The 13,162-nt window shown below is 43.4% G+C and overlaps 1 protein-coding gene across 5 annotated transcripts in view; it reads left to right on the forward strand.

The window, feature by feature from the left end:
• The window catches only part of EGFLAM (EGF like, fibronectin type III and laminin G domains), a 129,538-nt gene that overhangs the window by 24,043 nt on the left and 92,333 nt on the right, over positions 1–13,162 (forward strand). For 4 of the 5 annotated variants that reach the window (XM_039545252.1, XM_039545253.1, XM_039545249.1 and 1 more), the window contains exon 2: positions 9,174–9,283. In XM_039545252.1, the coding sequence (XP_039401186.1) occupies positions 9,203–9,283 (81 nt within the window). In that variant the 5' untranslated portion in view covers positions 9,174–9,202. Of the gene's footprint in view, positions 1–7,481; positions 7,536–7,696; positions 7,732–9,173; positions 9,284–13,162 lie in introns of those variants that run through there. The other variant, XM_039545251.1, reaches the window with a different exon arrangement.

Below are 13,162 nucleotides of genomic sequence, written 5' to 3' on the forward strand. Positions count from 1 at the left end.
ATGGCTCAGGCAATGGTGATATAAGGAGGGCTTTGGGATGTATGGCCACTGGGAGGCATTCATGGACAGAGAACTGTTCTCTCGGGATGGACTTCACCTGAGTAGGGAGGGAAATAGCTTTAAACTAGGAATTGAGAGGAGATGGTTGGGAGATGTCCAGGTAATCTCCACGCCGGATGTTAACATTGAGAGGGAAGAAAATGAAATAAGAAAGGATACAGCTGTGGGTAGGAGAATGGACATAAGGAGGAAGGTTAGTGTAGATACCAGTCTACTAGGTGATACTGGCAGTAGAATGTCTGGGCCTAATTGGGTAAAGAATGTGAGCGAAGCCAAACAGCAAAAATTAAGGTGTTTGTACACCAATGCGAGGAGCCTAGGTAACAAAATGGAGGAACTAGAGTTACTGGTGGAGGAAGTAAAACCAGATATTATAGGGATAATAGAAACATGGTGGAATAGTAGTCATGACTGAAGTACAGGTATTGAAGGGTATGTGCTGTTTAGGAAATACAGAAATAAAGGCAAAGGTGATGGAGTAGCACTGTATATCAATGATGAGGTAGCCTGTAAAGAAATAAGAAGTGATGGAATGGATAAGACAGAGTCTGTCTGGGCAAAAATCACATTGGGGAAGAAAGCAACTAGAGCCTCCCTGGGATAGTGGAAGATGGGAGTGATCAGCAAGGAAAGCTACCGTATTGGGGTCAGAACATGTAGGGATAAAGTGAGAAAGGCCAAAAGCCATGTAGAGTTGGACCTTGCAAAAGGAATTAAAACCAATATTAAAAGGTTCTATAGCCATATAAATAAGAAGAAAACAAAGAAAGAAGTGGGACTGCTAAACACTGAGGATCGAGTGGAGGTTAAGGATAATCTAGGCATGGCCCATCTAAACAAATACTATGCCTCAGTCTTTAATGAGGCTAATGCGGAGCTTAGGGATAATGGTAGGATGACAAATGGGAATGAGGATATGGAGGTAGATATTACCACATCTGAGGTAGAAGCCAAACTCGAACAGCTTAAAGGGACTAAAGCGGGGTTCCAGATAATTTTCATCCAAGAATATTAAAGGAACTGGCACATGAAATTGCAAGCCCATTAGCAAGCATTTGTAATGAATCTGTAAACTCAGGAGTTGAACCCTATGACTGGAGAATTGCTAATATAGCTCCTATGTTATGGGTAACATAGCTCCTATGTGATTGGGTAAATACAGGCCTGTTAGTTTGACATCTGTAGTATGCAAGGTCTTGGGAAATTTTTTGAAGGAGAAAGTAGTTAAAGACATTGAGGTCAATGGTAATTGGGACAAAATACAACATGGTTTTACAAAAGGTAGATCGTGCCAAACCAACTTGATCTCCTTCTTTGAGAAAGTAACAGATTTCTTAGACAAAGGAAACACAGTGGATCTAATTTACCTCGATTTCAGTAAGTCATTTGATATGGTTCCACATGGGGAATTATTAGCTAAATTGGAAAAGATGGGGATCAATATGAAAACTGAAAGAGGGATAAGGAACTGGTTAAAGGGGAGACTACAACGGGTCATAGTGAAAGGTGAAGTGTCAGGCTGGAGGGAGGTAGTTCCACATGGGGAATTATTAGCTAAATTGGAAAAGATGGGGATCAATATGAAAACTGAAAGAGGGATAAGGAACTGGTTAAAGGGGAGACTACAACGGGTCATAGTGAAAGGTGAAGTGTCAGGCTGGAGGGAGGTTACTAGTGGAGTTCCTCAGGGATCGGTTTTAGGACCAATCTTATTTAATCTTTTTATTACAGATCTTGGCACAAAAAGTGGAAGTGCACTAATACAGTTGGCAGATGACACAGAGCTGGGAGGTATTGTCAATACAGAGAAGGACCGGGATATCATACAGGAAGATCTAGATGACCTTGTAAACTGGAGTAATAGTAATAGGATGAAATTTAATAGTGAAAAGTGCAAGCTCATGCATTTAGGGATTAATAACAAGAATTTTTGTTATAAGCTGAGGACGCATCAGTTGGAAGTAACAGAGGAGGAGAAGGACCTCGGAGTATTGGTTGATCACAGGATGACTATGAGTAGCCAATGTGATATGGCTGTGAAAAAAGCTAATGTGGTCTTGGGATGCCTCAGGCAAAGTATCTCCTGTAGAGATAAGGAGGTGTTAGTACGGTTATACAAGGCACTGGTGAGACCTCATCTGGAATACTGTGTGCAGTTCTGGTCTCCCATGTTTAAGAAGGATAAATTCAAACTGGAACAGGTACAGAGAAGGGCTACTAGGGATGATCCGAGGAATGGAAAACCTGTCTTATGAAAGGAGACTCAAAGAGCTTGGCTTGTTTAGCCTAACCAAAAGAAGGCTGAGGGGAGATATGATTGCTCTCTATAAATATATCAGAGGGATAAATACCAGGGAGTGAGAGGAATTATTTAAGCTCAGTACCAATGTGAACACAAGAACAAATGGCTATAACCTGACCATCAGGAAGTCTAGACTTGAAATTAGATGAAGGTTTCTAACCATCAGAGGAGTGAAGTTCTGGAACAGTCTTCCCAGGGGAGCAGTGGGAGCAAAAGACATATCTGGCTTCAAGACTAAACTTGATAAGTTTATGGCAGGGATGGTATGATGGGATAGCCTAATTTTGGCAATTAATTGATCTTTGACTATTAGCGGTAAATATGCCCAATGGCCTGTGATGGGATGTTAGATGGGATGGGATCTGAGTTACTACAGAGAATTCTTTCCTGGGTGTCTGGCTGGTGAGTCTTGCCCACATGCTCAGGTTTTAGCTGATTGCCATATTTGGGGTTGGGAAGGAATATTCCTCCAGGGCAGATTGGCAGAAGTCCTGGGGGTTTTTTGCCTTCCTCTGCAGCATGGGGCACGGGTCACTTGCTGGAGGGTTCTCTGCACCTTGAAGTCTTTAAACCACAATTTGAGGACTTCAGGAGCTCCAGACGGGTTAGGGTTTGATACAGGAGTGGGTGGATGAGATTCTGTGGCCTGCGTTGTGCAGGAGGTCAGACTAGATGATCATAATGGTCCCTTCTGACCTTAAAGTCTGTGATTCTATGGTTCTATGTACAGCAGCGGCTTCACTGCTCTCGGACCCAAGTTAGCGAGATAACTTTAATCTCGAGTATGTCTACTCAAGCTCCAGTCAGAGGGTAGAAGTAGCTGTAGTACCCACACATTGGAAGTGCAAAGGGGTGAATTCACATTATCACAAGGGACTTCCTGAAGGAGAGCAAGCCTGGAGTTGTTCCATTTTGTTCCCCAGTTTACTTAGTACATCAGAAGCATATGGCGGACAAGAACACAGGTGGAAGTTTACAAAAATGCTTCCGCTGGCTCTAACTAGTGTTAAAGCTGGTGGGAATCACAAGGTAAAAAAGGCTTCTGTGGTTGGAATTGTTTTGTATCACCATTTTAATGTGACTTGCTTTGCAGAAAGCATGTTTAAAATGGTGATAAAATTATCTCTGGCTGAGGGAGCCATGTCTGTGCTGCAGCTCCCACTGGTCTTGGTGGGAATGGTTTTCGGTAATTTTTCCCAGTGTTGTAGTTACTTTGTGTCACGGAGTTCCTGGGTGATGCTCTGGAACTGCTCCCTACAAAGCCCATCAGGACTCTGGTGAAGTCTCCTCTCTGTGAGCAGACTGTCTCCAGGGCAAGAAGCTCACAGGGCTTCCACCTTCCTGGTCTGACCTTGGACATTCAGCATCCTCTGCCCCTCCATGTGCTTCCCACAATGAGTCCGCCCTGGCGGGGTCCTGGGGAAGCCAGAGGGTCCTGCACCCCCACTTCACAGTCAGATGTGACTCTTAGCCAGCCAGTAAAACAGAGGTTTATTAGATGACAGGAACATGGTCTAAAACAGAGCTTGTAGATTCAGAGGACAGGACCCCTCAGCCGGTTCCATCCTGAGGGAGGAGCGGGAGAGCGCGAGCCAGATGCGAGCCATGCCTACATCTGCACTCACTCCTCGTCCCCAGCCAGCTCCAAACTGAAACCCCCTCCAGCCCCTCCTTTCTGGCCTTTGTCTCTTTTCCGGGCCAGGAGGTCACCTGATCTCTTTGTTCACCTTTAGCCATCCCCTTGCAGGGGGAAGGGCCCCGGTCATTTGTTGCCAGGAGACAGAGTGTCGGCCGTTTATGCACACTGGAGACTTAAGAAATGCATAGGGGAAACTGAGGCACCCACACAGTATTCAGAGGAAACATTAAGAACAGGTGTAACCATGCTCCTCATAAATCAACAAACTTTTTCTTGGGACCAAGATTAGTGCCTCCGCTTTGTGTTTCAGAAAAGCATTTTGGAGTGCACCAAACTTTCTGTGCCTGCCTTGGGTTGCAGAACCCAGTTCCAGGAGGGAAAAAAAAGAGTTCTGCTATATTTGTACAGAACAATTTTTATTTCTTTTGTAGCATGTAAAATACAGTCTTAGTAGCTCATGTCTTACTTATAATACTGCTATCTGCTGGGCTCAGTGTGTCCTGTGGTTTTATTCAAATCTTGCTTCCTTGGCTATTTTGAGGTGAATAGATGAATCATTAATCTGACCGATCTATAGAACACATGGGGATATCGGATCTGTTTCTTGTTTCCTGGCTGACACTCTATCATCTGATCCAATTCTCAAGCATCTTGAGTCATCTATCATTTTGAAGATTGTTTAACATAGATTTTAGATAAAACACCTTGCTTTATTACCTGTTTATCCCAGAGCCAGAGCTAGTTCCCTTACCATTTTTTTCATATGGAAGCAGTGGCAGATTAGCCACAGGGCCAATGGGGCCCCTGCCCAGAGGCCCCAGCCAATTGGGGAGCCCCCCCAAAATGGGTGCCCCCACAGACCTACCTGCTCCACTCACCTGCCTGGTGCTCCTGCCAGGGAGCGGGGGAATCCCTCATGTCCTGACCCTGCTGCAGGCAGGGGGGTGTGAGCCCCCACTTACTCTGATCCAGGGCCCCACAAACTCCTAATCCGCCTCTGTATGGAAGAGTCCAGTCCTCTTTGGAAAAAGCTTGTTCTCATGAACTAAACTTAGAAGTTAGGTGCACATGGGTCTATTCACATCTCTTTCACTAACGTGCAGGGTAGTCAACAAGTGCACTTAGGCTCCTTGGGTTCAGAAGCGCCCCTCAGCTTATGTGATCAGTAGTCTTCTGCACATGCAGATCCAAGCCCAGGGTGTATGGAAAGAGGAATTACGGGACCAGCTGCATTCTTACACATTTCTCTGAAACTGTAGAAGCCATCTCTAAGATGCAGGCTTTGTGGCTGGGACAGCAGAGAGACCTGGAGGAGGGGGTAACAATCTACACACTACCAGATATTCCTACTCCCTCCCCCCAAAACCTCCTTCTGTGGGAGACAGAGCCACACAAGTTAATTTTGAATGAGTCACCATTAATTTGTTCAAGTTTTCCTTTGGTGCTGCCCAGTTTGACACCCACATAAGGGCAGAATCAGGAGTCAATGTGTTCAGGGCAGAATGATGGGGAACACGTACAAATTAACACTGACTGAGGGCAGGTCTACACTGAAAACACTGCAGCTGTGCCACTGTAGCGCTTCAGTGAAGACACTACTATACTAATGGGAGAGCTTCTCCCATCCTGGTAGTTAATCCACTCCGCAAGAGGCAGTAACTATGGTGACAGGAGAAGCCCTCCTGTTGACATAGTTTTTCTACAATGGGGGTTAGGTCAGTATAACTGCATTGGTCAGGGGGTGTGGATTTTTCACACCCCTGTGAGATGTAGTTATAATGATATACATTTATAGTGTAGACCTGGCCTCAGTCAGCATTGATTTGCACATTTGTTCTGCAGTTTTGTTCGGGGGAGGGGAGAAGAATGCTTCTGTCAACGTAGCCACATCTACATCCGGGGTATAGGTCAGCATAGTTGCAGTGCTCAGGGGTGTGGATTTTTCACATCCCTGAGTGCATTAGCTATGTCAACTTAAATTTTAAATATAGACCAGGCCTGAGAGTGGTATTTGGCTCTCTGTCTTTTTCATCTTCCGCAAATTGAAGTTACTAAAGTATAGGGGATCTGGATGAATAATTTGGAGTGGGTCTTTTATTAAACAGTTTTGCCTCTTTGTGTTTTCATTGTGTCTGCAATGGATCGTGACTTTTTTCAAATGTAATCCAAATTATTCACCAAATAATTTCTGCAATTTACATCTGTAATTAAGAATTTAAAATCACCTTTCCAGGGATATTCTTCAGAGTTGCTTCAATTCTTCCCAGCAAGAACATCCATAACAAATAAGCACAAGAGGGGCAAAAATATTAAGTGAATTGGTTTATAAATTCTAAGAAATATTTATGGCATATTTTCCCCTCATTATTTACATAGCTTTGATACTTACCTACCTCACTGGGCTATTGTGATGATTAGTTAAAGTTCGAAAAGCCCTTTCTAAATGTAAAGGGCTACCAAAGTATTATTATTATTTCCAGTAGGTTTAGTTTTTCTGAGATTCTTGCTGTTTTATTTCCAAGGGGGGTTGTAAGGTCTTCTTGTTCTTGTATATCAATACTTTAATATGTGTCAAGCTGATGATCCTGAATGCAGGACAGAAGAGGGAGCTGATAAAATGGACTAGAAGGGTCAAATTTTCTGCTGCACTCAGCTACTGCTAGGTTCAGCAAAAAAGGGGAGCTGTTAGGAGCCTCGTTACACTTTCCTGATTCTCTGTTTGGCCCCAGAACCATGGGCTGCTCTAAACTGCACCAGCTGGCTACATTCTCCTAGAGACCATATGCCAGCTGGGGTAGCTAGAGCTTCCACCCATCCCTTTTGGGGACTGCAAGGAGGGAGGCTTAGAAGATGGCTCCAGCAGCTGTATATCATGCTAAGGGTGTACCCAGTGAGGGAATTGCAGGAGGTTTCCACTCCCTTTTTGCTGCTTGGGCACATATTGAGTTCCCAAGGATGGGCAGGCACAAGCCCACCTGCATGCAAAGGCACCTCCCCCAGCCTCAGGGAAGGAGCCATTGAACCCAGGGCTCAAGTAAAGTCAGGGAACAACAAATGATAAAATGGGGATGGGAGTGAGGGTCACAGGGTCAAAAGCAGGGAGCACACAGGTAGTGGAGCGGGGCTGAGAATCTGGCTCAAGTTTTCCATTTTCTAAATAAAGGCCTTATTGGGTAAACCTTTACTCCTTCCAATGTTTCTATGCACTTCAGTGCAGTTGTTTTTGTGAGTAAGGACTACCCATGTAAGGAAAGTTTTGCAAGATTGGACCCCAAGTTTTTTACTCTAGTTTTATTTTTTCAGTGCAGTACTCCCTTATTGTATCCAGGAGAGCTTCACAGAGGTATTTTAGTGCTGCCCTGGGTTTCAAACTTTAGTCTCAAAAGGTTCAGAAGTACAAGTCTTACAATGAGACAAAAACAGATTCATCAGGTGCTTTCTTAAACCTTGTCTATTTGTATTATTATGGCTGTGTCTAGATTTTATCCACCATAGCTGGTAGCAGATAAAAAAAGAAATGGACAAGACCACAAGGTAAATAGTGAAACTTACGTGATTATCATAAGTAGCAGTCTTGGCACCCCAACTGCCTGTTCAATAAAAGAAAAATGTATAAAACCAAAAGCATCCTAGTAGTGGAATAATGCAGAGTAAATTCTTAAAATACCTAAATGTCAGCAGTACTCTTGTTTTAGCTTCTCTTCTAAAGTATTGTTGCTGATTAATTCTGGTGAGTATTTGTAAGGTGTTAAGTTTTGTATTTTGCTTCAAATCAAATAAGTTGGTGGAAATGACAAGTGTAAATCTGATTTAGGCTTGTCTCACATCTAAAAATGACCTTTAAAATAACTTGATTTCACTTGGTATTTTGTTAGAACTAGTTGAAAAATCAGGTTTTCTCAGCCTTCCCTGTCATTTATGGTAGATAAGGTCACAAAAACATTACATATAATAAAACTGCTGCCATGAAGGAAATAAAAGTTGCCATAGAAAATTCTTTTCACCAGCAAATTTTCATCACTTTTTTGTTATGCTTGTTTATGAAGAGTCTTTACCATGTGTTTTTGGTTTCAAGAGCATTGATAGTTGTCTGGCTACTTACAGAACTTTTGTTAAAAATCTTGGGCCGGATTCCACACCCCATAGTCAAACTTCCTAATGATTTCAAGGGAAATGTCTGTAAGACTGTGGGTTTGAGGCCCTGAGTTGTAGTGTTCTATGTTAAGGCTTCATAGACAGTGGCTAAAATTCCTTCACTTTGGGTAGTAACATTTGCTCTCACTATCGTTTCTCCAGGTAAGTGGAGCTCATTGCACCTGCCTGTGCACATGCATGCACACATACAAACACCCACATCTTTCGTTTTGCTTCCAGAGCTTAGACACCAGACCTGTACTTTGATTACAGTTACAAGAGGGGCTCACCCAATGCTTCATGGTCCTTGCAGTTTGACTCAGGATGATAGAGTTTCTTGTCAGTGCTTATTCAATTTTCTGTAGGGGTTGACTTGTGATCCTTATAATTTTACCAGATAAAGTGCCTTTGTTATTAAAGCTAATAACCTTCCTCAGTTAATTGCAAGCTTTTTTTTGGCAAGACCATCAAAGCAATGTTGTGTACAAAAATTATGAAACACATTAAAGAATCCTTTAACCCAACTGGTGAAGAGTAATTAAGTATTTCCATAGATTTACTCTGGTTACAGAGAAGGTAAATTCTCATGCATGCCCCTTTCTTCACATGGTCTGCAAGGGTTGCATGCGTGTACCTAAGGGCATGGGCCCCAGGGAATTTTCCTCACATCTCTGTTTACACCGCTAATGCTAAGTAAATTAACAGGTGTGCTGCAGTAGTTGCAAATACATTGAAAAGCAAAGCAAATGTACTTTGATGGGTTGATAGATAGACCCAAATTAATCCTGGGTCAGATTCTGCTCCACTTGTCACGCTGAGTAGCACCACATGGACAGCACAAGTAAGGAGCTACTCAACATCAGTGAGAGTGGTAGAATCTTGCCCTTTAATGACTGGGTCTGTCTGATTTCTGAAGGTTTTTAAAGAATAGGGCAGCATATGTGTATTCTTCTTCAAAGATGTGCCCCTCAGCTGATTATAAACAAGGAAATTTTGTTTCCGGAACTTCTTACACAATATCATTTTGCTTTGAGGCAGATAGGCTGGGGCCTCCTCTAGATATACTGATGGATTCACTGAACTGTACAGCTTTCAGCATACAATGGAGAATGCCAAGGCAGCATGCAAGTACCATCACAGGATACACTGTAAGTAAACCTTCATTTTTGTTAGCATAGAATCCAAATGGACCATATAGTCCCATGCATTGCTCCCAAGGAAAGTGAAAACAGTAAAAGAAAGCAAGGAGAGTACTTTGGATCCCAGACTCAGTACCATACACTAGAGTTGTCTAGAAAGAGTTCTGTGAAAAAGCTGAGGTGGAACTGATAATATGGAGTCTTTAATTAACAAGCAGCTATGTTTTAGAAGGGGATTTTGTGTGGATGCAAGAAGCATGTATTCACAATAGTTTGCATTTCTCTTGTGACTTTTATCCAAGGATCTGAAAGCACTTTACAATTAATTAGGTAGAAGAACATTCCAGTAAGGTAGAGTAGGGCAGATAAATATTATGCTTTTTTTTTTTTTTTACAGATTGGTAAGCAGAGGCACAGAGAGTGAAATTTATTCTAACTTCCTCAAGCCTGAGTATTTGTCCCACAGTGTAGGGCTGTCACTCAGCACTCCACCCCCATGGATTTTACTCTAGCCTGTGAACTAAAATAGCGTCCACAATCCTTCCATGCTGATTGTGCTGGACTGTGGGGCCACTAGGTTTGCATAAATGTGGATCTGATGTTCGCCCTCTGGCTATCTCCAGACTAACCTTCTGCACTAGTCCTGCATGGACTAGTGCGAAGACCAGTTCTATGGTGCATATGGGGTTCCACGGGCACCCGCTACACAGAGACACAGTTGGTCAGTCTCCCATGCAGCCCCAGTGTGAGCCTTAAATACCACAAAGGACTTTGTGTCAAACCTCCACTGAAACGGTGAATTTGCACTAGAGAATTTAAATGGCTTCACAAGTTCACGAAGTGATTCAGTGCCAAAGAAAGGAATAGAACCAGCTATCCTGACTCCCAGTCCACTGCTCGAACAATAGACACTCTGAGTAAAATTCAGTAGGGATGTATAAAAATAAGGAAAGGTGAAAAAATGAGCATGCTCAGTCTTGAGAAAAGAAGACTGAGAGGGAACCTGATAACAGTGTAACAATAACAATATGTTAAGGGCTGTCATAAAGAGGACAATGATCAATTGTTCTCCATAGACACTGAAGGTAGATCAAAAAATAATGGGCTTAATCTACAGCCTGGGAGATTGAGGTTTGATATTAGGAAAAACTTTCTTACAATAAGGATAGTTAAGTAATGGTATAGATTACCAAGGGAGGGTGGGGAATCCCCATTGGAGGTGGTTAAGAACAGGTTGGACAAACAGCTTTTAGGGATGGTCTAGGTATACTTGGTCCTGACTCATAGAATCATAGAATATCAGAGTTGGAAGGGACCTCAGGAGGTCATCTAGTCCAACCCCCTGCTCAAAGCAGGACCAATTCCCAACTAAATCATCCCAGCCAGGGCTTTGTCAAGCCTGACCTTAAAAACCTCTAAGGAAGTAGATTCCACCACTTCCCTAGATAACCCATTCCAGTGCTTCACCACGCTCCTAGTGAAAAAGTTTTTCCTAATATCCAACCTAAACCTCCTTCACTGCAATTTGAGACCATTACTCCTTGTTTGGTCATCTGGTACCACTGAGAACAGTTTAGATCCATCCTTTTTGGAACCCCCTTTCAGGTAGTTGAAAGCAGCTATCAAATTCCCTCTCATTCTTCTCTTCTGCAGACTAAATAATCCCAGTTCCCTCAGCCTCTCCTCATAAGTCATGTGCTCCAGCCCCCTAATCATTTTTCTTGCCCTCCGCTGGACTCTTTCCAATTTTCCACATCCTTCTTGTAGTGTGGGGCCCAAAATTGGACACAGTACTCCAGATGGGGCCTCACCAATGCTGAATAGAGGGAAATGATCACGTCCCTCGATCTGCTTGCAATGCTCCTACCTATACAGCCCAAAATGCCGTTAGCCTTCTTGGCAACAAGGGCATACTGTTGACTCATATCCAGCTTCTTGTCCCTAGGTCCTTTTCTGCAGAACTGCTTCCTAGCCACTTGGTCCCTAGTCTGTAGCAGTGCATGGGATTCTTCCATCCTAAGTCCAGGCCTCTGCACTTGTCCTTGTTGAACCTCATCAGATTTCTTTTGACCCAATCCTCTAATTTGTCTAGGTCCCTCTGTATCCTATCCCTACCCTCCAGCATATCTACCACTCCTCCCAGTGTAGTGTCATCTGCAAACTTGTTGAGGGTGCAATCCACTACATCTTCCAGATTATTAATGAAGATATTGAACAAAACTGTCCCCAGGACCGACCCTTGGGGCACTCCACTTGATACCAGCTGCCAACTAGACATGGAGCCGTTGATCACTACCCGTTCAGCCCGATGATCTAGCAAGCTTTCTGTCCACCTTATTGTCCGTTCGTTCAGCCCATACTTCTTTAACTTGCTGGCAAGAATACTGTGGGACACCATATCAAAAGCTTTGCTAAAGTCAAGGAATAACACGTCCACTGCTTTCCCCTCATCCACAGAGCCAGTTATCTCATCATAGAAGGCAATTAGGTTAGTCAGGCATGACTTGCCCTTGGTGAATCTATGCTAACTGTTCCTGATCACTTTCCTCTCCTCTAAGTGCTCAGCAGAGGGGGTTGGACTAGATGACTTCTCAAGGTCCCTTCCAGCCCTATTGTTCTAACAGCAGTTCTCAAACTTTTTTTTTTCACGGACCACTTGAAAATTCCTGAGGGTCTCAGTGGACCACTTAATGATCTTTCCAAATGTTGTTTTTACTGTTAGCTAACTATTATAAATCCCTTTGGATAAAAGCACTATATAAAAAAAACCCTTAATAATAATTAACTTTTTTTTGTTCTACAAATAAAAGCACACAATTCATATTTTAATATCAGTAGTCTTTCCTTTCTAATGTGATGGATGTGCCCTCTGTCCCCAGCTGTGGCAGCCCCCGAGCTGGGGCTGGGAAGGAGAGGGGTTTCTCCCCCACCACAGCAGCCACAGAACTGAGGCTAGAAAGGGGGGCCATTTCTCCCCGGCAGCTGCAGCCCTAGAACTGGGGAAAGTCACCTCTTTCTCTGGCCACTGTAGCCCTGCATGTCCTAAATTCCCCCACCCCCTCTCCGCACTCCACTGCCCCCTCCCACCTACCCCCTATTCCCACCAAGGCCACCACCTCAACTTACATGTGCATCTTCTCCAGGGTCCAGGCACCTAATTAGTGGAGCCACGCCTGTGCGGCTCCACTAATTAGCTGGGTGGCCCTTCATTCTCTCATGTGAGGCCACTCAGACATGCACCTTAGAGGGAACTGTCCATGGACCACCTGAATGGAGCTCGTGGACCACTGGTGGTCCACAGACCACAGTTTGAGAACCTCTATTCTAGGATTCTGTGCTGCTGTAAGTTGTTGATAAAAGAGGTGTCAGTAGGTCTCAGAAGCAAAGCAGTGTAACTTGGCATCAGTCTGGGATTTGGCATTAGTTGTATGCAAAACAAATGAAACTTACACTGATTTTGTATTCTGTGGAAACCAAATTTAACCCTTAAACTGAAGTCAATGGGAGCTGTTTTTGCCAGGGGTGAACATGGCCCTAAGAATGTAGGGGATGGTAGACAAGAGCTGGTCAAAAATGTTTTGTTTTTCCCCATGGAAAATGTTGATGGAACCCCCCTCCCAAATCTAAATGCAAATTTTCATAGAAAAAAAAAGTTTTCAAGGGATGCGGACAATTTCATGAAAGATGTCCATTTAATGAAAAACTCAATTTTCCATTGGGAAAAAAGTTATAACAGAAAATGTTTGACCTTCTCTAGTTCTGATATAAGTTGTGATGGTGAGGGGCTGTTTCATCTTATACCTCCATGCTACTTGCTTTTCCTGCTATGCCCTATCTTTTCCTCCCTTGGTTGTGTAAGTTACACTTGTCTTGCACATCTACTGAATT

This window comes from Mauremys reevesii, linkage group 6 (assembly GCF_016161935.1).
Source record: "Mauremys reevesii isolate NIE-2019 linkage group 6, ASM1616193v1, whole genome shotgun sequence".
Taxonomy (NCBI): domain Eukaryota; kingdom Metazoa; phylum Chordata; order Testudines; family Geoemydidae; genus Mauremys; species Mauremys reevesii.